The sequence below is a fragment of the Saccostrea echinata genome, unplaced genomic scaffold, assembly GCF_033153115.1.
Source record: "Saccostrea echinata isolate AGI-Se365-2 ecotype Australia unplaced genomic scaffold, CSIRO_AGI_Sech_v1 ptg000029l, whole genome shotgun sequence".
Taxonomy (NCBI): Eukaryota; Metazoa; Mollusca; class Bivalvia; order Ostreida; family Ostreidae; genus Saccostrea; species Saccostrea echinata.
In genome coordinates, this window is record NW_026889778.1 from 9045071 (window position 1) to 9067243 (window position 22173).

Genomic DNA, 22173 nt, shown 5'->3' on the forward strand with positions numbered 1-22173 from the left:
TGAATAATAATTTACTAATAAAGTGGTGAATAATGATGATCTCAAGTTAAAAAACATAGAAAAAATATTGAATATGAAAAAAATTCCATAAAGTCAAGAAAAATGGGAAAAATATATCAAAATAACATACAGTGGAATTTAGTTTGGGACAGTATTTCAAGAGTAAAAGTAAAAAATAAAATTCAAGAATTCCAATGGAAAAGTGTGAATAATATTTGTATACTGAAGATAAATTAAGTAAAATCGGACTTTTCAATGGTTTATGCAACTTGTGTAAAAACCATAGGGAAAATCAACAACACCTCTTTTTTCATTGCACAAATGTTAAACCAACACTTAGGTTAGTAGAAGACATAATTAAAAATGTGTTACAACTGAAGGGTTTTTTATCAGTTGATCAGCAAACGAAAATTTAAGGGTACTTGAAGGAACCGCAAATTCCAAGAACTTTTGTTAATACCTTAATATATATCTATAAATGGGTCATATGGAAAACAAGAAATAAAGTTAAATATGAGAATCTAAAAGTAAATGAATCAAGTATTAAAATTGCTTTTAAAAATGAAATGAAATCAAATTTCCTATTCGGTCACATGATTTTACAAATTTTCAATTAAGGGAGAAAATGAATCATATTTTTCAAAATCCTATGTATTTCTAATACTAGTAATAGTCAATATCTGCTGACACACTCACTACACTAGTTACTGTTTAGGTTACTTTAATTTGTTTGTGTCATTTTATACATATATTCAGAAAATTTGATTTGCTTTTTGTTTTGTTTTCGTTTTTCTTCGTCTTATTTCTGGGAATACTCTTAGTATTGTTTTTGTTGAGCACTATAACATAAAACGACCCGTATTGCAGGGTGACCTGGCCCTCGATACTAGTTACAGCGGGAGTGATGGACTCATTTTCTTTCTTTTTTTTTTATTAGAAATTCCCACTGTAACAAGGGTCATGATTGTATATGTGTATTTTATATTACTATTGCTATTAAAAAAATAATCAATTATATATGCATAAAATTTCCTTTTTTCCAAATTTTTCTTCACTTTCTAAGTTTTATGTATCTATTACTGTGTATTGTGCATATATACATATATGGTTTGTACAGATGTTGGTGGCATTATAAATAATTTATTCCTTATTGAATATAGTAGTATAAACAGTTGAATTGGTGTTATGGAAGAGTAATACGCCCTGTGTACTAAACAATGTTAATTAACGTATCATTTTAGGTTGATGTTATTTATCAGTTGATTAAGTGTATTGTCATATTATCCTATAATATTATACAAATGAATATATATTTAATACAAAAAAAAGAGCATCTTGTGGTTTCTTTTCTATCCATCCACAGTATATTCATAATAAATTAGTCTTGAAAACAAATCACCAACCAGTAGCTATACGACTTTATCTTGATACAACTATTACACCTTGTTCTCTCTCTCTCTCTATATATATATATATTTATATATTCCTAAAATAACAAGCATTCTGGGAGTATTGCATTAGCAATACTAGTACCCTACCGGCAAGTGTAATCTGTTCCCCGTTAAAAATTGAAAATGCCATAATTCTGTCAAAAGTCAATGGAGCGGAACGAAATGCAAAATTGATCTATTAATCATCAAGGTAATGTCACATACCAAAATTCAGCTCAATATCTGCAAGCGTTTAGAAAAAAAATTGCGGAAAACCCTGAAAAATTAAAAAGGTCGTAATTCCGTCAAAAATCACTGAAGCGGAACGAAATGCAAACTTGCTCTGTAACTCATCAAGATTCATTCACTCACATACCAAAACTCAGCTCAATACCTGCAAGCGTTTAGGAAAAAAGTGCGGAAAACCAAGTGGGACAGACAGACGGACAGACTCAGAGAAAACCTATAGTCCCCTCCGGATTCACCGGTAGGGGACTTATAAACTACAGTCTCGTGAACTTACAGAATTACTGCAACAACTTCCTGTATGCTCTATATAACTTCCTTATACTGGGCGACTTCAATGCCCAAAATCCAGTACCAAGATATCGGACAGAGTGGAAAAACTATTATTCTTTTGTTTGTTTGCTTGTTTAACGAAGCTTTCGAGAATTTTTGTATTGACACTCCACCACTTGCCATTGGAGGGCTGCAAACTTTTGTATGCTCGTTTAAAAAAAAAAAAAAAAAAGTGTATATTTTGCAGACGAAGTAAATGGTTATTACAAGTACGGTTGTCTTTACAAGATATGGTCCCTGGGTAAAGGGATTCTTGTGTTAGGGCGGGCCTCTGTTGATCATATTGTGATTCAAAATCTTCTGTGCTCATGGATAATTAGCAGACACACTAAGTACTATGAGCACGGGTGTCTCTTCAAATATTTTGAAATTCATGGCTCCTGAGTTAAGGTCTAGGGTTCTAAGTGAAAAATGCTAGTGAAATTCTGTCTGCTCTTAAATATTGAGCAGACAAGCTTTGTGCTTGATATTGATGAGCATGGATGCCTCTTACAAAATTTTGAAATTATTGTCCCTGGTTCAGGAATTCTGGTGTTAGGGCGGGGGTCTATTGAACATGTAGAGAAAATGCATCAGTTCTTTATTTTTTTTTTTGGGGGGGGGGGGGGGGGGATAAGCACAGGGGCCTCTTACGAAATGTGAAAATCATGACCCCTGGGAAGGGATTCTGGTGTTAAAGCGGGGTTCTATTAATCATATAATAATTAGGCATTAATTGAAACAATTCTTGTTTCTGGGCATCTAGTAGGCAGGTGTATTTAAAATCATAGTTGCAATGAGCAAAGGATATCTTTACAGAGTTTATGAAATTCATTCCCTGGGTCAGGTGTTCTGGTGCTTCTGCAGGGCTGACCGATAACGTGGAGCAATTTTTACTCACTTTGAGAGAATTTATTCCCCTTTAAATTTTCACTTACGCTAATTAATCACTGTAAATAATTTACTGATGAATGCAATGAATTAAAGAATCATACTAGAATTTTTAATTGATAATACAAAAAATATTTTTACAGTTTAAATGGTCAAGAAGATTTGCAAGTAAGAAATGAATAAACAGTTGACAAAAATACCTAAAATTCGTACAATATTACTAAAAGACCATGACAGAATGATTAAAGTGGCATATGCTGGGTTAAAGTTGACTACATGATGCCGAAGCTCTTTCTTACTTAGGTTAGTGATAGTGTCAAATGGAAGTGAAGTTAGCAATGGCATATACAGACAAGTAAATAGATCTACTTTCGAAGCTGCTGCGTTTTAACATAAGAAACTGTTCTTCACTATCACCATATTTATTTTGTTTGTGAAATGTATGGAGATAACAAACAGTATTCAAGCTCAAAAGTCCATTAAAGGATACAAATACAAATTTTGGAGCAGAGCAAACACGGACCTCCAAAACATCAGAGGTGGGATCAGGTGCCATGGAGGAGTGAGCATCCCCTGCCGACAGGTCACATCCGACATGCGCTCCTTGTCATGATCGGAAAATAACGAAAAATTCAGTGTGAAATACTGGCCTAACAATAAGTATGAAAACGTCAGTCAGTATTTCACTTAATGATAAATTGTATTGGCTGACAAGGTCATTGTATCGACCATAGAACTTACGAAATGACGACTTTGAACGAGACTGCTGATATTCTTGTTTCATCAACTTGTTTGTCAGTAATTTACCTCGTTTTAGAAATTGGTCATACGTACAGCATGCTCTTGCATATCGAATCAACTGAGAGATATAAACCCCGTATGCAGGTGATGAAGGTATATTGCTGCATAAGTAAGAGAAGTTGATGATTGTAAAGTTAAATTCATCACATTTATCATAAAGCTTGGTTGTTAGATTACTATTAACGTCTTTTTCTAGTAAAATGTCCAAATATGAACAGATATGTCAGACTTTGTGGTATCTTTTATCTCAAGCTCACTGGGATATATCGTACATACATAAGAATGGAAATAACCATTGTTAATTGACAGTACGTCATAGATATATCGAAACGTCGAGTTGAAGGCCACAGCAAGTGTTTTCTTCTTTTCACGTATAAGATTATGAACAAATTCTGCTTCATATGAATATAAAAATAGGTCTGCTTATAACGGGGCGCAATTGGTACCCATGGGAATTCCAATGGATTATTCGAAGACCTGGTCTCCAAAAACCACATAGATATTGTCAATCAGAAACTCAAGCATCTTTTTAATATCAACTTCAGAGTACTTGTGTGTACAATCAGAATGTTTTTTTTAACAAAATAATTTTGCAAATGACCAATGACAAAGTAAGTAATTTTACGAGTTCCATTTTTATAGAAAAAGCAGCTGTCAATGATATCAAAAAGCCCTGATTTTAATTTATAATGGGGAATGGTTGTATATAAAGTTGAAAAGTACGTTTTTATGTTGTTGATTTTGTTAAAATTTTGTGATTTCAAATTTTCCAAAAGTTCTTTGGAAACTTTAAGTATCCACATCCGATTTTTACCACTTATCGAATATATTGTTGCACAGTACTCCTGGAGTTTCTCCTTCACTACTGTTAATAATTTAGTGAGGCGTAAGGAAAGAGACTTGGTAGAACATTTACTGGAACCAGCATGTATCTTTGTAAGGATTTTTATGAAGTTTCGGAATCCATTATAGATATGGTAATTCTAATTCATGTTGGTTAAATATTAAAATATGAAAACTGACATATGATTTTGAAGAATTTTCTCCTTAGAAAAGCTATGGGTATATGTTGGAGTACCACTCTCAGTTCCTATGAAATATAATTTAAATAATGAGCCTTACAAACAATGTTATTACCTGCTGTCAGCAGGTACCAGTACATACAGATCGTGTAATCTATTTAATTCTTTTTTTTAAATCACTTCTGAATTATTGAACACAGAACGATAGTTGGTTTTCATTTTGCCCCTCAATCGCTTATTGCGAGATTTTAACAAGTGAGCAAAATGCATTTTCTTATCAATTTAGTTTACTTCATTATATAACTATCAAATTGCCATTCTATGGATTCTTTACAAATTTAAGATATTGTACCATACTCAGGTGACCACTAGGGCCCTTAGGCCTATTGTTTACATTTAGTCCTGCATATGCGATTTGATTTGGAGTGCATTTTATGTTTCAGGTTCTGGAGGTGGTGTGATGTTGGCATGATTTATTCATGGGAAATTAATCAAGGACTCTAGTAGATTTAGGGGCCACTTTCAATCAAAGGTTAAGGATCAAGAAAATTAACAACATATTATAGACTTTAATTATTGTTTATCATAGAGATTATTTAGGTTAGGTGTTATTGTTTGGACAGTTTTGGTGTTTAACTGTGTATATTACCAAACAATAGACAATATTCTGCATATAAGTAAATTTTACGTACAAACATTAGAGTAGATGAATGATAAACTATATTTTTTATTCAGTTGGCTTATGAAAGAAAAGATAAAAGTTTGATTTTTAACATCATATACATCATTACATTAACAATTACATGTAATATCCTTGTATATGTGTCACGCTATCCTCATAATTTGTCAAAGACATGACTTTTTCCTTTTATCAAAAATAAGGTTGCTGTGTTAAAAATAAAATTGATCATCATTTGTTTTATGAGTTTTATGACACTGTAATTTTAAGGGGAAAAATTTGCATATGCAGTTTACAAATGTAAATCTTTATATGACATATGCAAGACCACGTTCCTTTGTATAAAATTAAATAAGATTGATTATCACTTTTCCGTCCAATTTCTGAGAACGAAGACTGTATGTCTGATCAATGTGATTTATGTGATTTATGCAGCGCTATGACAAAAGTTTGAAAAATTGCAAGGCAAGGTTGTTTTAAGAAAATATTTTACTCATGCTGGGACGCCATCAATGCCGATGGAAGGCTGCAAATAAAGACCTGTTCTCAGCACTTTGCGCTTTTGAAGAGCAAGGGATCAGCACCCCCTCTGACATGGGACTTGGATATATACGATCTCCTCGTTCTGAACTTCGAATTATTTTTTATAGTGACAGATATGTATCCTGATCTTTCAAAACTTGAACGACGTTTTACTGCAATGAAATTTAATATATATATATATATATATATATATATATATATATATATATATATATATATATATAATATATATATATATATAATACCTCTACTGTTATTACTCTGTATAAAATTAATACCATAGAACTGCCTATTTCCCTGAGAAGATACTATTTCCCTCATCTGAGGACTACTCCCTGAAAAATCGGAGCTACTCCCTGGGACTACTCCCTCATGAATATTTATTAATAGTTTTAACCAATTAAAATTAACAGTCGGTGGAGCGTTCAAGGAATCTCGAGTCTGCGCCGTAATGTTATTAGCAATGTAACTATGACGTCAAAACATTTCGACATGCGATGTCATACTGGAAATCTAGCAAAATGAAGACAAACATAATCCTTCGAAATGTCAGTGAAATTATATTTTATATTTTTTAAGGAATTTTCCCCTCGGTATTGATGCATTAGTTATCTCACAATATTTTTAATCACATGCATTTGTGATTATTTAAATACCTCTATATTGTTTTTTAAAAATGTCTGAGTCTCTAGTTTAATATATCTCCCATGACTGTTTCGGTATAATAAAACAGTTATGGAATGGGTATGAGGGAAATATCAAATTTATGGTTCCCCTCGGCAGGAAACTATTTCCTTCGGCGGCTTCGCTGACTGTATAATATATATATATGATAAACAATCTTGAAATTCTTATCTTCTTGGAGTCTATGGCTATTGAGGTAGGATTAGGTGCATTGGAGAAATTACCAGCTCGGTCATAGCCTTTTGTCAGCTCAGCCCCAACCGGAGACTTCTCCAAAGACAAAGGAAACATGAATTTGACAATTAATAGTATATTCCAATTATAAAAAATAATCATGCAAATTGTTAGCTTGATAAACATCAATGGAAAAAAATTTCATTAGTTTAATAAAGAACTACCCACGCTAACTGTCGATTCCCGCCTACAATTTACACCCATTTGATTCAATATAAACGGCATTTGGCCATTAAAACTTAATTGAATGCAAAGAAGAGTTCGTTATTAATTGATTATAATAATTCTAAAACCAGTGTCAAAAACTTAATTGCTCCTATTTACGACTCTTTTCAAAATTGCTTGATATTCAAAAACGCATGGAAATGGGAAAATGACCCTTAAAACTTTCCGTATGTTTAACTTGTTTAAAATTCAACATATAAGATTGATAAAAGACCCTATTTTTGAAATTGAAAATAAAAAATGACCAATTTTGCAGTTTTTTGGCTGTAAACATATGCCCCCCCCCCCTTCCGTGAAACAACAAAAGCTTTGGTATGAATTTGTCAAATAACAATTCGTAAAATCCATGAAGAGGAATTCTTGTTTCACGGGGGGATGTTTTATAAATATTTTCCGTTCATTTCTATGGTGAAAAACGCAATTTTTACCAAGATTAAAGAGTTATCTCTTAGTTTTCCAAATAAGTTATGTTTTTTTTATTAAATTTACATAAATATCTATATAAAATATATATATATCTATATAAATATGAAAAATCATTCAAATATGGTAACTTTTCACAATCATTCAAATATGTTTTTGACAATTGGTATGCCGAAGAACAATACGATCAACTCGAACCATGGGTCTTGAGTTTCACAATTTTGTTGGAAAAGTAAATGGTAATAATATATATACCGTTTGCCTAGTAGATATTCACAAGGATTGAATATCTTCGAGGATTTCATGGTGTTTGATGGTTTTTGGTCCCCTTCCCCTCATGAAGAGAAGGGCTGGTACCAACATGAAATCCACGACTTTTGTTCTCCACAGATGATAATACCATCATAACCATTCACTTAGTTTGTTGAAATAATACCCAGGAGCAGAGAAGAAGATTTTCAAAGAATTATTGCATTTTCACTATATAATCCATAGAGCGCCGCCTTTACACAAAACCCCTGACCCGGGGGCCATGAATTTCACAATTTTGGAAAAGGCATCCTTGTGCATCATAACCATGCACTTAGTTTGTTTAGATAATACCCAGGAGCAGAAAAGCAGATTTTCAAAGAATTAATGCATTTTCACTACATAATCAATAGAGCCCCGCCCTAAGACCAGAGCCCCTGCCCCAGGGGGCCATGAAATTCCCAATTTTATAAAAGGAATCGGTGTGCATCATAACCATGCACTTAGTTTGTTCAAATAAAACCCTGCAGAAGATTTTCAAAGAAATAAGGCACTTTCACTATATGATCTATATAGCCACACCCTAGCACCAGAACCCCTGACCCTGGGGCCATGAATTTCACAATTGTGATAGAGGGCACAATGCTTATTACAATCATGCCAACAGTTTGACTGCTTGATGACCATGAGTAGAGAAGAAAAGTTTAAAGGATTGCATCAATTTGGGTGGTTTTAGCCCCAACCCCCCAGGGGGGCAGGAACCATGAAATTCATAATTTTTATTCCCATTCACCCATAGGTGCTATATGGCAAAATTGGTTGAGCGATTTTAGAGAAGAAGTTGAAAATGTTCAAATGTTAAAACACGACGAACGCCGTCGGAAAAAAGGGATAGCAATAGGTCACCTGAGTGATTCAAGTGACCTTAAAAGTTAGATGACATGGATTGCTTAATGAGTTTGCATCACGTAACCTTAATGAATCATGTAATAAAACAATTATTGCTGTTTTTTCAGTCAATATGATGATTTAGCCACCTTGTACTCCTCAGGTGGCTAAATCATTGTATTGACTGAAAAAAAAAACCCAGCCAATAATTTTATAATATTGATAATATCAATGTAATAGGGACTGTTCCTGAACTATGATAATGTGGTTGCCAAAGGAACTTGTTTTTTGTTTGTTTGTTTGTTTGTTTTTTTTAATTGAATTTTCATTTTAATGCGAATGAAATGACAAGGTTAATTATCATGATTTAATTTATTGAAAAAGAAACATAACAATCAACGATACGTACATTGATAATATCAATAAAAATAATAGGGATTGTTCCTGAATTATTTGGTTGCCATAGCAACCGTTTTTTTTTTAAATAATGAATATCTTTAAATGAAATGACAAAGTTGATTAATTTGATTTATTTATTGATTCTGAAGAAGAAATCTAATGATGCAACGTGGCTCTCGTTATTTCATATTGTTAATATCAATAATTATTTGAATTGTTCCTGAACTATTTGGTTGTCATAGAAACATGTTATTTATTTAAATTTTAAATATGTATTTTGTTTAAATCTTAAGTGAAATGAAAAGGTAAATTAGTGAAATATTTTTTCATTAATGATTTTATTAAAGCAGATATGTACAAAATATCAGTCAAATAAAATTTAAGAATCTACAATTTAATCTAAATTCTCCACAGCAACCATTTTTTGTATTCGTTTCTTTTTATTTTAAGAAATACCACCATTCTAGAAATTTTATATTTTGTTGATTATGGAATGAACTTTTAATTGATGGTAGACATTTGCTACGGAGTTCCTTCATTATTACGCTATTATCTGTAGAAAATGCCCAAAATTTGCATTTTTTAAAAAATTGTTAAATTTGTAAAAATTGACAATTTTCATTGAAAGATCATTCATGCCCAACTACTGAATTAATACACTAATTGTGGTTGTTACTCCTATAAATAATACACAAGAATAGGTAACTATTAATCATGCACAAAATGTGTAGAAAATAAAAAAAATAGTATGAAGTTGGTTTATTTTTAGTAGAATGCTGCTCATTTATGGGCTAAAAATGACGGTTTCGATTATCATGGCAATCGGTACTAAAATTTGTCTGTTGATATTCTTGGATATGAATAAATGTTCCTTAATCTTTTATTATGTTTTACTCATATAAAATTAAACATATATTATTAATAAAATACGATGTTTTAGTTGTAAACCCCTTTGAAATTGGTAAAAAAAAAAAAAAGAAAAAAAAGAGCATTTTTGTAGTTTTTTGAGGAAAAAAACTCCAGTCACTACGCATTGGTTTTTGAGCAACTCCTTCAAGGCAGTCAAATACATTACTGCATGCTAAACAACAGCATTAAGAAGACAGGATACCATTATTAGCAGTGGCTATCAAGACGAGAATATTAATGGCTTGGCCAAGATCAGGTGCCCATTTCCACATGAATGATGTTATATAGACGTAACTCTTTATTGTTACAATTAATCTAAATGTCTTTAGTTGCATTGCAAAGAACAGAATGAGAGCTTTCCATTGGTATATAATATCATATATATAGTACCTACATCTTTGAAAAAACATCAGAATAAAGTCTCAGATTCATAATTTTTGAAGCGTTATGCTGTTGCACTTGATTTTTTACATTTTAAAAAATGGTTAATTAAAATGATTTTGAATGAAACATTCCAAAATAAATATACTTTATTATAGAGAAATCATTCTGGTTAAGTTTATTTTTTACAGAAAAGAAAAAGGATAAAAATTGTGGAAATTATGAAAAAATGTGTGCAGATAAACCTTTGTTATATAATTTAAGATTTATCAATGTTTGAAAAAATTCATAATTTCTAGCAGAAAAAGAGCAAATATAATGAGTTTAAAAAATTTTATTTTACTTAAGAAAAAAAGTAGTATAAGAAAATTGTAGTGGTTATATGGTAAAATGTGTGCACATTTTGTAATTTTTTTTTTCCATACTGGTCTAATATTTTGTATAGTCCGTAGCCCCATATTTCATTATAGTTTGTGTTCAACAAAAGAATGTATAATTTATCATGCTCTTGTTTAATATTTTCAAAGTTACCAGTAAAGTATAAAAACAGTAATGAATAGCTTTTGCGACAACACCAAAAGAAGTTATAGAAGAATGATTGGTGTCCGTAGCTCTGTATAGTCCGTAGCCCTAATATTACAACTTCCAGAAAAAGTCATATGCATTATTGATACAATAACTACAATACAGTAATATGTTTATTCGTACAAATACGATGTTTTTAAATACACATATCACTGTAATTAAAGATAAAGTGTCTGAAAATTAACATTTTTCAACTAAAGGCTTGCTTCTGTAGTGTGTCCTGCTCTGTTTGTGGTCACAACATATTTCTAAATATACATGACAAAGTTTTCCTTCTTGTGATACATACTATCAATCCATTTAGAATAATAAGCATTGGAACATTTTTAAAAGAATATTTGGCCACACAAATTCTACTTAGAAAAGGGCTACAGACTCTTCAAATAAATTTAGCAAATTTACAGACCATATACTAGTAACCATCTACTTCTTTATTAGCAAGAGATTTGTTTTCTGCCTGCATCACTGCAAAATGTGGCTTCAATGGTTTATTAGGTCCCATCAACCAGTCTTAACATCCCATATTGGGATTTGATCCCAAAACATAAGGATCAACTCCATTATTTGGCATTGAAAGTACAGTCAGTACATTAGACAATTGATCTTTAAGCACGGTATTATAAATACTCAAATTTAGTGGTGTAAACTGTTGTAGAAAACCAAAATAATAATATAAAAATTGCCCAAGAATTAATTATACTAATATATTTTCTTTAAGATGATTGTCAACAATAGAGATGTTTAACGGTGTAGTCCGTAGCCCCAGTGCTCTTATGAAATTCATCCTTCTTAGACATGTTAGATGCTAAATTAAAGTTTATTCTTGGTCTTTATATGGTCTTAGACTATATTTTGTTATCAAAACACCAATTACATGTAGTTCTGACATGTATTATTTTGTTCTGACAATTCTTATTTTACTCGTATTGGGAATTTATACTAAGTTTTAGTTTTATTTTGTTAAATTTCACAGGATTTTTGTATAAATTGACTTAATATCCAACTGAAAGGATTTATTAAACACATGTGAACTCCAAGATGATAATTTTAAAAAATATTTACTGATACAAGCAACTATTTTTTCTATGGTCTCTCCTTAAATGAAAAATACTCTATGTATAGTCCGTAGCCCAAGGTCCTAAAATAGTCAATCAAAAAATACTTGACACAGTTTTTCTCTGAGTATTACTAAATAAGTTTGAAATTCTCATTCCCATATACAGTTTCTTTAGAAAAATTGAAAGTACTTTAATGCATTTTTTCTTCAAATGTCCAAATATTAAGAGTAGAAAACCTCTCAAAGATTAACAAATTTACCCATGTCCTTTGTATACTGTAACATTTTAATGGAAATGACTTATGTGATTTTTTTTGCTCAGACAAGATTTTGTGAAGAGTTTGTATTTGAATTATACTTTTTTTGTTCAGTTGAATATGATAAAGGTAAATGTTATGCCTGAATATGTATAGTCTGTAGCCCACTTGGGTCTCTGTTATAGTAAGAGTGAAATCTTTTAAACCGCTTTACAGAAATGGACAGAAATTTCAGACAATCTGCCAAAAGGATGTAGTGTTACATAGAGCATACTTGTAATAAATTTCATTTGACTTCATTTTTTTTGTTAATCTGCAACCAACATGGGCACCTGATCTCGGCCAAGCCGTATTGAGTGCCAGCAGGACGTTAGTGCAAGCAGGAAGTGGTCCTTGTACACAAAGAAGATGCGCAGCACAGCTAAGGCTACAAAAAGGAGGCGTGGCCTAATTTGTGCGGGAAGTGTTAACTATGACATCACACAAAACTAACAAGTCTTAAAAATACCCCAAAATGAAATTATTTGCTATTTTAAACTGTAGGAAACCATCAAACTACATCAAAACCTAATATAACACGCTGTTTTGTCATTAATTAAATCCTATATAGCAAAGTATAAACAAGTCACTGATCGCAATGCACTTGTCAATATGACTTCATTTTGTAAAACTTGACGCTGTTTGTATGCAGTGAGAGGCGGATCAAGTAATATTTCACAACGAAAAATATGTTTTATAATTAAATAAAATATTATTTGCAGATATTTAAGAGGCCATTAACTTGGATTCAATGTCTTCTTTATGATTTTATTCATATATTTTCCGTACATTTCCTATTTGATTGATACCGCTGTATATTTCTATGCAAGTACATAGGGTTATGTAAGGGTCTCAATAAATCGATCTAGTGCAAGGGCATACGCGCAATGGATCATAGTAAGCTTTTACAAATAAACTCTAGAAGTATTAATGTATTTGAAAAGTGCTGCGTCCCTGTTGAAATCTTGAAAATGAATTAATTATATATATATTTAATGCCACTGAGCAGCAAAAACTTGAGCATTCAGTAATACAAACATGACTTTAACAATGAAATAGCAGAATCTACAATATATATAGGATCGTAGCACTTTTCAGAAACTACAATGCGTGTTGAAAATATTTATGAACTTAACTTAGAATTTTAACTTGGCTATGCCCTTGCACTAGTGAAATTTATAGGTGATCTCAATACTGCAAGTATATGTGCTAAATTCACGTGACTGCCACATCATGTGACAAGTCTAAATATAAAATCTAATCGTCCTCAATATGTAGTTAATAACGACAATTACATATGTCGATATAAATAAAGTACTAAAAAAAAATTTTATCCTGATTAAGAAAATATTTTTAAATCACAAAAATTGCCGGTATTTCCATTGCGCACTTTAACTGTACTGCGTGGTGTGGAACTGTATAAAGTATGACACTTGTGAAATAAAATCTGCATAAAAATTCCACACAAACATGAGATAGTTGAATGACAAACTTGATTTTTTTAGTTGGCTGTTCGAAGAAAAGGTTAAAAACAGTTTACGATTTCAAATCAAATCAATTTTTGTTTCCTCTAAAGTGTCATGCAGTCTTTCTAATTGTGACAACGACATGAATTCCTAATTATATTAAAACTTAAGTTGCTGTTTAAAAAAATACAATCACCACATTCTTATGACATGGTAAGTCTATGGGCAACAGTTTTGCATATGCAAAATTAAATATAAATCGTTTCATACACAATCAAATTAAAAAAAAATGATTGATGTATTATTTTTCTGTCTAGTTTCACACTGTTTGTCTCTTCTGTTAAATGTATGGCTTTCCAGTCCTTTAAAAAATTGCAGTAGAAGGACGATCTGAACTTTCTGTAAATGTATGAAAAGTTGGTTGTTTGCTTCGAAAATTTTTCACTCATGTTGGGACGCATTCAACGCCATTGGCAGGTTGCAATTGTAGATATGTAGTCGACTCGACACGGGAGATTTCTAAAATGAATTGCGTTCGCACTGTCAATGATGAACCGTTTCCTTTTCCATACACTTGCTTCTTTGTATATAAACTTGAAAGTCTGCAATTAAGATCCATACTTGCTGGTAATAGGTAAGACAGCATCATATTATCTGAAATATCATTTGTTATATCAAGTATTATTTTAGTCTACGATTTTTTCCCCTAGTTTCAAACATGTAAGATGTACTTGTCACTCTTAAATATGATTTATACCGTGTTGTCATTGTCCAAATGCTATTTTTTTCTTTTGTTCCTTAGATTTTTAAGTCACCTGCGTCACTCACCTGGCTCACTCATGTGACCTATTGCTATCGTTTTTTGTCCGTCGTGGGACGTGCGTCGGTCGTAGACTTTTGAACATTTTCAGTTTCTTATCTTGAACCGTTGAACCAATTTCAACCAATTTTGGCCAATAGCATCAACGGGTGAAAGGAATCCAAAATTGTGATTGGTCCCTGCTCTCCTGGGGACTGAGGGGTGGGGCTTAAATCGTCAAAACTACTGGACATCAAGCAATGAAACTGTTAGGATGATTGTAATAACCAATAAGCCTTCTACCAAAATTGTGAAATGCATGGCTCCAGAGGCCGGGGATCTGTAGTTAGGGCGGGGATCTAATGAACTTATAGCGAAAACGCATAAATTCTTTAAAAATCTTTTCTTCCCGTGTATATTTAGCAGATAAACTAGGTGCGTGGTTATGATGAGCATAAGTGCCTCTTCAAAAATTGTAAAAAATTGGGTTCTTGGGGGGGGGGGGGGGGCTCTATTGTTCATTCATGAAGTGAAAATGCATTATTTCTACGAAAATCTTGTGACTTTCATGACCTCTGGGTCAAGGGTTCGGGGGGGGGGGGGTAGGCTCCATTGATTATATAGCAAAAACTCTGAGAATATCTCTGCTTCTGGGTATTCAGCAAATAAACCAAGTGCATAGTTATTGTGAGCAAGCGTGCTCACAAATTTGTGAAATTTGTGGACCCAGTGTCAGGGGTTCAGGTGTTGGGAGGGGGCTCTATGGATTATATACTGAAAATGCATCATTTCTTTGAAAATCTTCGTGTCTTATCCTAGATATTAATGAAATATGGAGACAACGAACAGTATTCAAGCTCAAAGTCCATTTAAACAGTAAAAATCGGAAGCAGAGCAAACAGCAAACAAAGTAAATGCATGGATATGATAAGCAAGGGTGCGCCTCTTCCAAAATTTTGAATTTAATGGCTCCAGGATTAGGGATTTTGGTTTTAGGACAGGGCTCTATTGATTGTATTAAGTATATTTTGTAGCTGCAATGTTATTGTTAATAAATTAATTGTTCGATAACTTGTGTGATTTTTCCTTTAAGGGAAGAGATCGTGCGTAAATTAGGTTCGATCGATTCCGATTTTTAATCGTGCGTGGACACTATTTTCTAAAGAAAATAACCCCTGAGATGAGTGGTTTTGAGGATTTTTCTCCTTAAATCTTAGGAATTAACGACATTAATGATGTCACAGAACTGTTCTCCTTCATGCCATATTGTTTCATGATTTATCATATTCATACACTCTACTCATATTTACGCCAATTTCGAGACTTTGAAAACTTCAATTTTTAAGGCACAATAAAATTACAACCGTACGTACTTCTTTCGCAAAGTGAAAGTCGTGCCAAACGTGCATGTCAATCTCTTTCGGCTGTCTTTGTGTTTGACGATAGTGGGCGGGGACTATGGAAATAAACATGGAACACTCGTTCTGCTATATATATATATATATATATATATATATATATATATATATATATATAGCAGAATATATATAGAAAGCACAAAGAAATTCACTTTTACATGGATACCCACTTCCGCCCCAACAATGTGTATCAGTAACGATCCTCTAATAAAACTAATGTTAAAATAACTGTATCTCACTTCCATCGTTTAATGACTGTGTAGTTTACGACAGCGCCGCAAGAATTCCATCGGCATCGAAAGCAAGTTTAAGTTAACTTGCCTACACGGCCGAGCGGTCTAGCACGCTGTTCCTGTACTGCAAGGAGAAAGATTCCGTAGGTCGAGAGTTCAACCGCGGGTTGGGGCGTAAGTGGGCATCCACGTAAAGTGAAAGTGGATGTTCATGTCATTTTACAATTTTAGTACCTAACCTATTAAACTCATCGGTGATTTTATAAAATTCTCGCAATATGAATGATTTTAGTATGAATGGATAGGTTTTGAATAGAACTACCCGATTCCAGTCAGAAAAAAAACATTTAAATAAATTTTAAGCAAAATATAGAATTTTACAGCGAAAATAAAGGGTATTTTAAGCGTGTAACGCGTTACATTTTTTAAGCAGGGATCACGCATTTTTCTTGTGTAGAGTGTTCAAAAATGAATCTGGAGTTTTCATTTTCCTCACAAAACAAGAGCAATTAATGTCGTTTATGACTTCATTAGTGATTCTACATTCAATGGTGGCAAGAAAAAGAAAGCGATATTTTTTTTAGAATAAGAATCTGTAACGTTATTAATTAAAAACGTGCATATGAATATAAACATTAAATTTACTCATTTACAAGAAAGTTTAAATAGAAACAATTTATATCAAAATAATGTGCTATTCTTATATATTCTAAATATTTAATTAATGTTGACATTATACTGCATGCTTTGTAGCTAATAAATGAATTAGAAGTTCAACAGAAATGTCCAGCGTCTAAAATGACGTGCAAAAATAAGATCAACCCGTTTTTCGAGGGTTTAAATTCTTATATTTTTTTATGGATTATAAAAATAATTATAAGTTTATAATGTGATAATCTAAACAATCAGATTGAATGTTAGATTGATAAATTTACTTTATTAATTAATATTTTACGCAACATTAAGGAGGTTCAACATTCTTGTCCGGTGGACGTTCTTGACGCGTAATTCGTCTTGCTTCAAATTAATACACGAAAATGCGTTTGAGAGTGTTTTGAGTAATTAACAAACTTTATCAAAGCACCCTTTTTGTTCATTAGTTTAATTACAAGTAGCCTATATTTTTTTTACTCATATTTCAAGTACAAAGACAAAGCGATATGGTACCAGTCAAGCTAATAACACTATTACATTGTAGAAGCATTACGTCTATTTTTCCGTAGCGCTATGAAAACGTAACGTCAAGCGTCACCAACATCACGCGTAACGTCGTAACGATCCTCTAATAAAACTAATCTTCGAAGAACTGTATCTCACTTCCATTCTCAATGACCGTGTAGTGTAGGAGAGCGCCGCGAGTATTCCATCGGCATCAAAACCAGTTTTAGTTAACTTGCCTAGATGGCCGAGCGGTCTAGCAGTTCCTATACTGCTCGGAGACAGATTCCGTAGGTCGAAAGTTCAACCCCGGTTGGGGTGGAAGTGCGTCTCCATGTAAAAGTGAATTTCATTGTGCTTTCTATATTAATATTTCTTCACAGGGGCAGTTGTTTAAGTGTTTTTCTAAAATGTGCTCTTTATATATATATATATATATATATATATATATATATATATATATATATATATATATATATATATATACATTGTGTGTGTGTGTGTGTGTGTGTGTGTGTGTGTATGAAAACTGTGAGGATCTAGCGGGATGGAGAGAGTGGGGGGGTTCAGAGTTTAATTCAGAGATCATATGAGCATTTGTCATAAAAATTTCTCTTAATATAGGCATGTATAGTACGACACTATTGTTCCGAAAATTTTGCAATTTTTATCCCATTCTGTTAGTCCTATGGAATTTGACTGTAAATTTTATATGGAGTATCCCATCAATTAAGAGCTTGAAAATGACGGCATAAAGGGGGAGGGGTTTCTTTTTTCAACATTCTATAACGTTTCGCTCCTGGAAAAAAAACTGGTATAGACCTTGGGAATGTAGGGAAAAATGACTTTGCCCCCTGCTCCCCCTAGAAAACAGATTTATCTATCCATCAGAAGGAAAGCAACTTGTCCCTTTCCCTCCTCAAAAATTAGTTTTTTCCTTTCGTCAAAATCCCTCCCCCATCCCCCGGAAAAAGAAATCCTGGATCCGCGCATGATTTGTAATATTTTGACTTTGTTAAATTTTAGATTCAAGTCGTGAGAAGTGTGAATATGAAAGGAATATATGCCTTTATTGTGATTTGTTGCATTCTCAACTTGCATCTGATACAAGGGTATTACACAACAGGGGTTATTCGGGACAAATGTTTAGAAAATGAGCTGTCAACAACCAACATATACATTGCATCAACTCGTATAATCTACCATGTCTGTATACCCTCACCATTGAACGAAAAACGTGGTTCTTTAGGTAAGTACAGTACCTTTGCTTCTCATTTAACAGATATAACAAATACGTGAATAAGACTTTTTGGATTAAGTGTTGAACTTTCTTTTTATTGTTGAAATTTTTGAATCCATACTTTCATCAGATATTACAGTGAGGGGTTGGAGATGCCCTGGCGATTCTTTCTCGTTTGGTGCGGTCGCTGGGAGAATGAGATGTTGTACAAAGGAAGGTGAGTTGTGCGTTCGTATTTAAACACCTCAAACATCAACTTTACATTTAAATGTGGTTAGTGAGCTAATTAAAGTGAAATTAAATACTTTTTTTTAAATATTATACATGTACTTAAGAATCAATAACATGAAGTCTACTTCCTTTATAAATAAAAAGGTTTGGAGGTTAAGAGCTGCATTTTTGACTCGAATATCTACAACTTTGACAACGACTTTGTATCGAGTCCTCCCAAGGGGTTTCATCTAAAGGGTCGCTTTGGTTTAGGGTAAGATTTTTTATTTGATTAGTATAGTTGAAACATATGCCATAAAACCTGAATTAAACTATTTCGGGGCCTCGATTTTAAAGCAAGCAACCACAAGACCAGCAACTTTTACTCCAAACTGCCAATTCAAGCGCTTGGTAAAGGATCAGTTGCACCCTATCTTTTATCGACTAAGGGGTTGAACCCACAACCTTCGGATCACATATCGAGCGCCCTGTTGACCGAGCTTCTGCGACGGTCTGGATAGATTGATTGTATGTTGTTGTACATCCCGTTCGAGAATTTTTAACTCATACAGAGGCCTCGCCATATTCCGGTTAAGGGCTTCAAATTTAGACCTTTACTCTGCCATTGAGCAGTGAAGGTTCCTTACAGTGCCAACGCCTATCGTGACACAAGGCCTCAGTTTTAAGGTCTCATCCGAAGGACCCGCAACATTCACTTCAAAGTGCAGAGTGCTTGGCGAAGAAATAGTTGCTACCTATTTTTTTTTTTTTATCGACTTAGGTCAGTCGCGGCCAAGATTCGAACAAACGACCTTCTGATCACAGAGTGAGCGCCCTACCGACCAAGCTACCGTGACGGCTTGTGACGGCCTGGAAAGTCGAAAGCAAAAACATTTAGCTCTGTGTGTACATTAAAGGGATTGACAGCCAGGCATTCTGAAGTGCTGCTTTCAAATCATCAACTGTATCAATATTCATCAGATGTCTTTTTATTTGATTTTTATAAGATGAGCCAAATTTTCCAATAAAACTGATATCAGGAGATTGAGCAGGCCATGGTAAGGTTGGAATGTTATTTTCTTTCCAGGCTTTACTCATTCTTGAGACATGAGGTGGAGCGTTGTCTTCCTGAAATATGTCTGGTTTGTTTGTGAAATATTTGGCTTTGACTGACCACAGGTTCTCATCTTTTTGTATTCCTCACTGTCCATATTTCCGTCTATGCAAGTTAATAATCCCTGAATTTGGTGTATTGTGCAACCCCACACCATTACTTTCAAGTTCCTGCCATTATGTCGCTTCAGGTGGCCAATGCACTCGGGAAGGTACTTCTCTCGTTTTGTTCTCCAGACTTTAACAACCCCACAAGTTATAGGCACTCACAGGTACTGCCATTTCTTCACTAAATTTGATCTTACTCCAGTTTTGGGTTACTGTCCATCTAAACTTACTTCTGACCAAGAAACTCGACGTACTTTGTTCATTTGTCTGACTCCCAACTTCTTGACGATAGCTCGCTTTCTCGGGTCATACTTGTGAATGGATATTGGGATTCTTCTTTTTGACACAGATGCATGGTTAAAGATATTGAATTCATTAGTGATTTCCAGCAAAGTTGATGTCCGATTCCCCCGATTAGGTATCCGACAACTCCCATCATCCAGGTTTTATATAGGTCGCCCTGATCTGTGACGATTTTCAATAGAGTCGCTCTCCTGATACCGCTTCAAAAACCTACACATTGTTGCTGGAGTTATTTTCAATACTTTAGCTATTTCACTTTGTTTAAAACTGCTGTTAAGTAACTCCAAAACAATTGTTTTTGTCTCATCAGTCATTTCCTGTCGTTTGGTATCCATTGTAAACCAATGGCGGTCTATAGTAGAAAAAACACTTGTACCTAAGTCTATACACTGAAAAGCTGACACAGTCATATCAACGGTGTTTTGCGAGAAGCACTGACTTTTAAAGTTGACGACTTACTTTGACATTTAAACTGTGTTATGTACGGAGGTACGGAATTGATAATAGACATGAAAACCTTATTAGTGGTTATAGATCTGGTGTTAGGGGCACAAACATGATTTACCGGTATGCAATCAACGCAAGAGATGAAGGGAGGCAGAATTATATAACTTAAATTACCTTATTCGTAATGGGTAGTATCTCCTTTCAATCTCATTTTCCGGAGGAATCAAATAAGGAAGAAAAACATCCCGGAAGAAAAACTAAGCAAGAATTGTGAAGAGAGGGGATTGAGGGTAGGGTGGTTGCCGTTCCCTTCCTAGACAACGTAAAATGTGCTCTGAAATGGCCCATTATTATCGTTTTATTAACTGTTCAGCTTAATATTTATATCGCAAAAGAGCTTCCGTATATTGTCATAGTGTAAAAGTAAGCCGTCGTTTGTAAAAGTCAGCGCTTCTCGCGAAAGTCCAATAGTCACTCCTATACATGACAACAACGTTTGACGCTCTAGCTATATGTATCGAATACTTTATTTGTATAAACGCGACTTCAGCAATCAAAATTCAAAATGGTGGAAAATTTTACTCATTTTTGTCACCATCCTGCAGATGACTGCGATACTACACGTTATTTTACTAATGTTGATGCATTTACTTCTCATCCACAGAAACCCGAACGACCCATTCGGTTATAGGTTAGAATATTGTTCTCTGCAACGTCGACGTGATCAATATTGAAATCAACCCTGAATACCATCTGATATCATCATCAGTAATCGGTCGACCTCATCTTTGTGATATTATTTAGAAAGTGACGACAAACTACATTGTATCAATATATGTTTTTCTTATAAAGATGATGATATACCAATTTTTTTCTCATTATATTCATAATACCCATTCAATATAAACAGTCCCTATTACAGTTGTTTGATCAGTTCCTAATTTTGATCAGCTTCAAATAATTAATAATTTAAGAGCTGATAATTAATGAATTTAAATAGTGCATTCATAAATTGATACTTACATGTATGGTAAAAAGGTTTATTTATGCATGTTTGAATTCTGTTCTGTGGTCAGCTTTTGTTTGTGTTCGATATCGTATTTGAAACATTCGACCTACTTTTACAATGCAACAAATCCGACGCGCTTATCTGCAGAAAATCGTCTGTAATCACCTCAATTTTTCACATATATCAACATGTCAGCTCTCAAAAGTAAGCATGATATGTATTTAAAAAAAAACACCAAAAGTTTTCCGAAATTCAATAATTTGAACACCGGAAGATATCGGGGGGAAAATCATGCTGTCATTGTACTAGTTCCGAATACCATCATTAACATTATAAGATTATTTAACAATTAGTATGAAAAACGTCAGTCAGCATTTGACACAATGATAGGTTGTATGTGCTGACAGGGTCATTG

The 22173-nt window shown here is 33.4% G+C and overlaps 1 protein-coding gene across 1 annotated transcript; it reads left to right on the forward strand.

Moving 5' to 3' along the window:
- The first annotated feature begins 18357 nt into the window (after positions 1-18357).
- On the forward strand, positions 18358-21616 carry LOC133194457 (uncharacterized). Its single transcript, XM_061330413.1, has 4 exons — positions 18358-18577; positions 18699-18785; positions 18944-19052; positions 21414-21616. The coding sequence occupies exons 1-4, from the start codon at positions 18379-18381 to the stop codon at positions 21481-21483; spliced, it is 465 nt and encodes a 154-aa protein (XP_061186397.1). The 5' UTR covers positions 18358-18378; the 3' UTR covers positions 21484-21616.
- The last annotated feature ends 557 nt before the right edge of the window (positions 21617-22173 follow it).

Bases quoted from the DNA above. Each gene is read 5' to 3' on its own strand.
- LOC133194457 (XM_061330413.1), top strand. From the start codon at position 18,379: ATGAAAGGAATATATGCCTTTATTGTGATTTGTTGCATTCTCAACTTG. The intron at 18,578-18,698 runs GTAAGTACAGTA...TACTTTCATCAG, and splicing joins CGAAAAACGTGGTTCTTTAG to ATATTACAGTGAGGGGTTGG. The intron at 19,053-21,413 runs GTAAGATTTTTT...TCTCATCCACAG, and splicing joins AAGGGTCGCTTTGGTTTAGG to AAACCCGAACGACCCATTCG.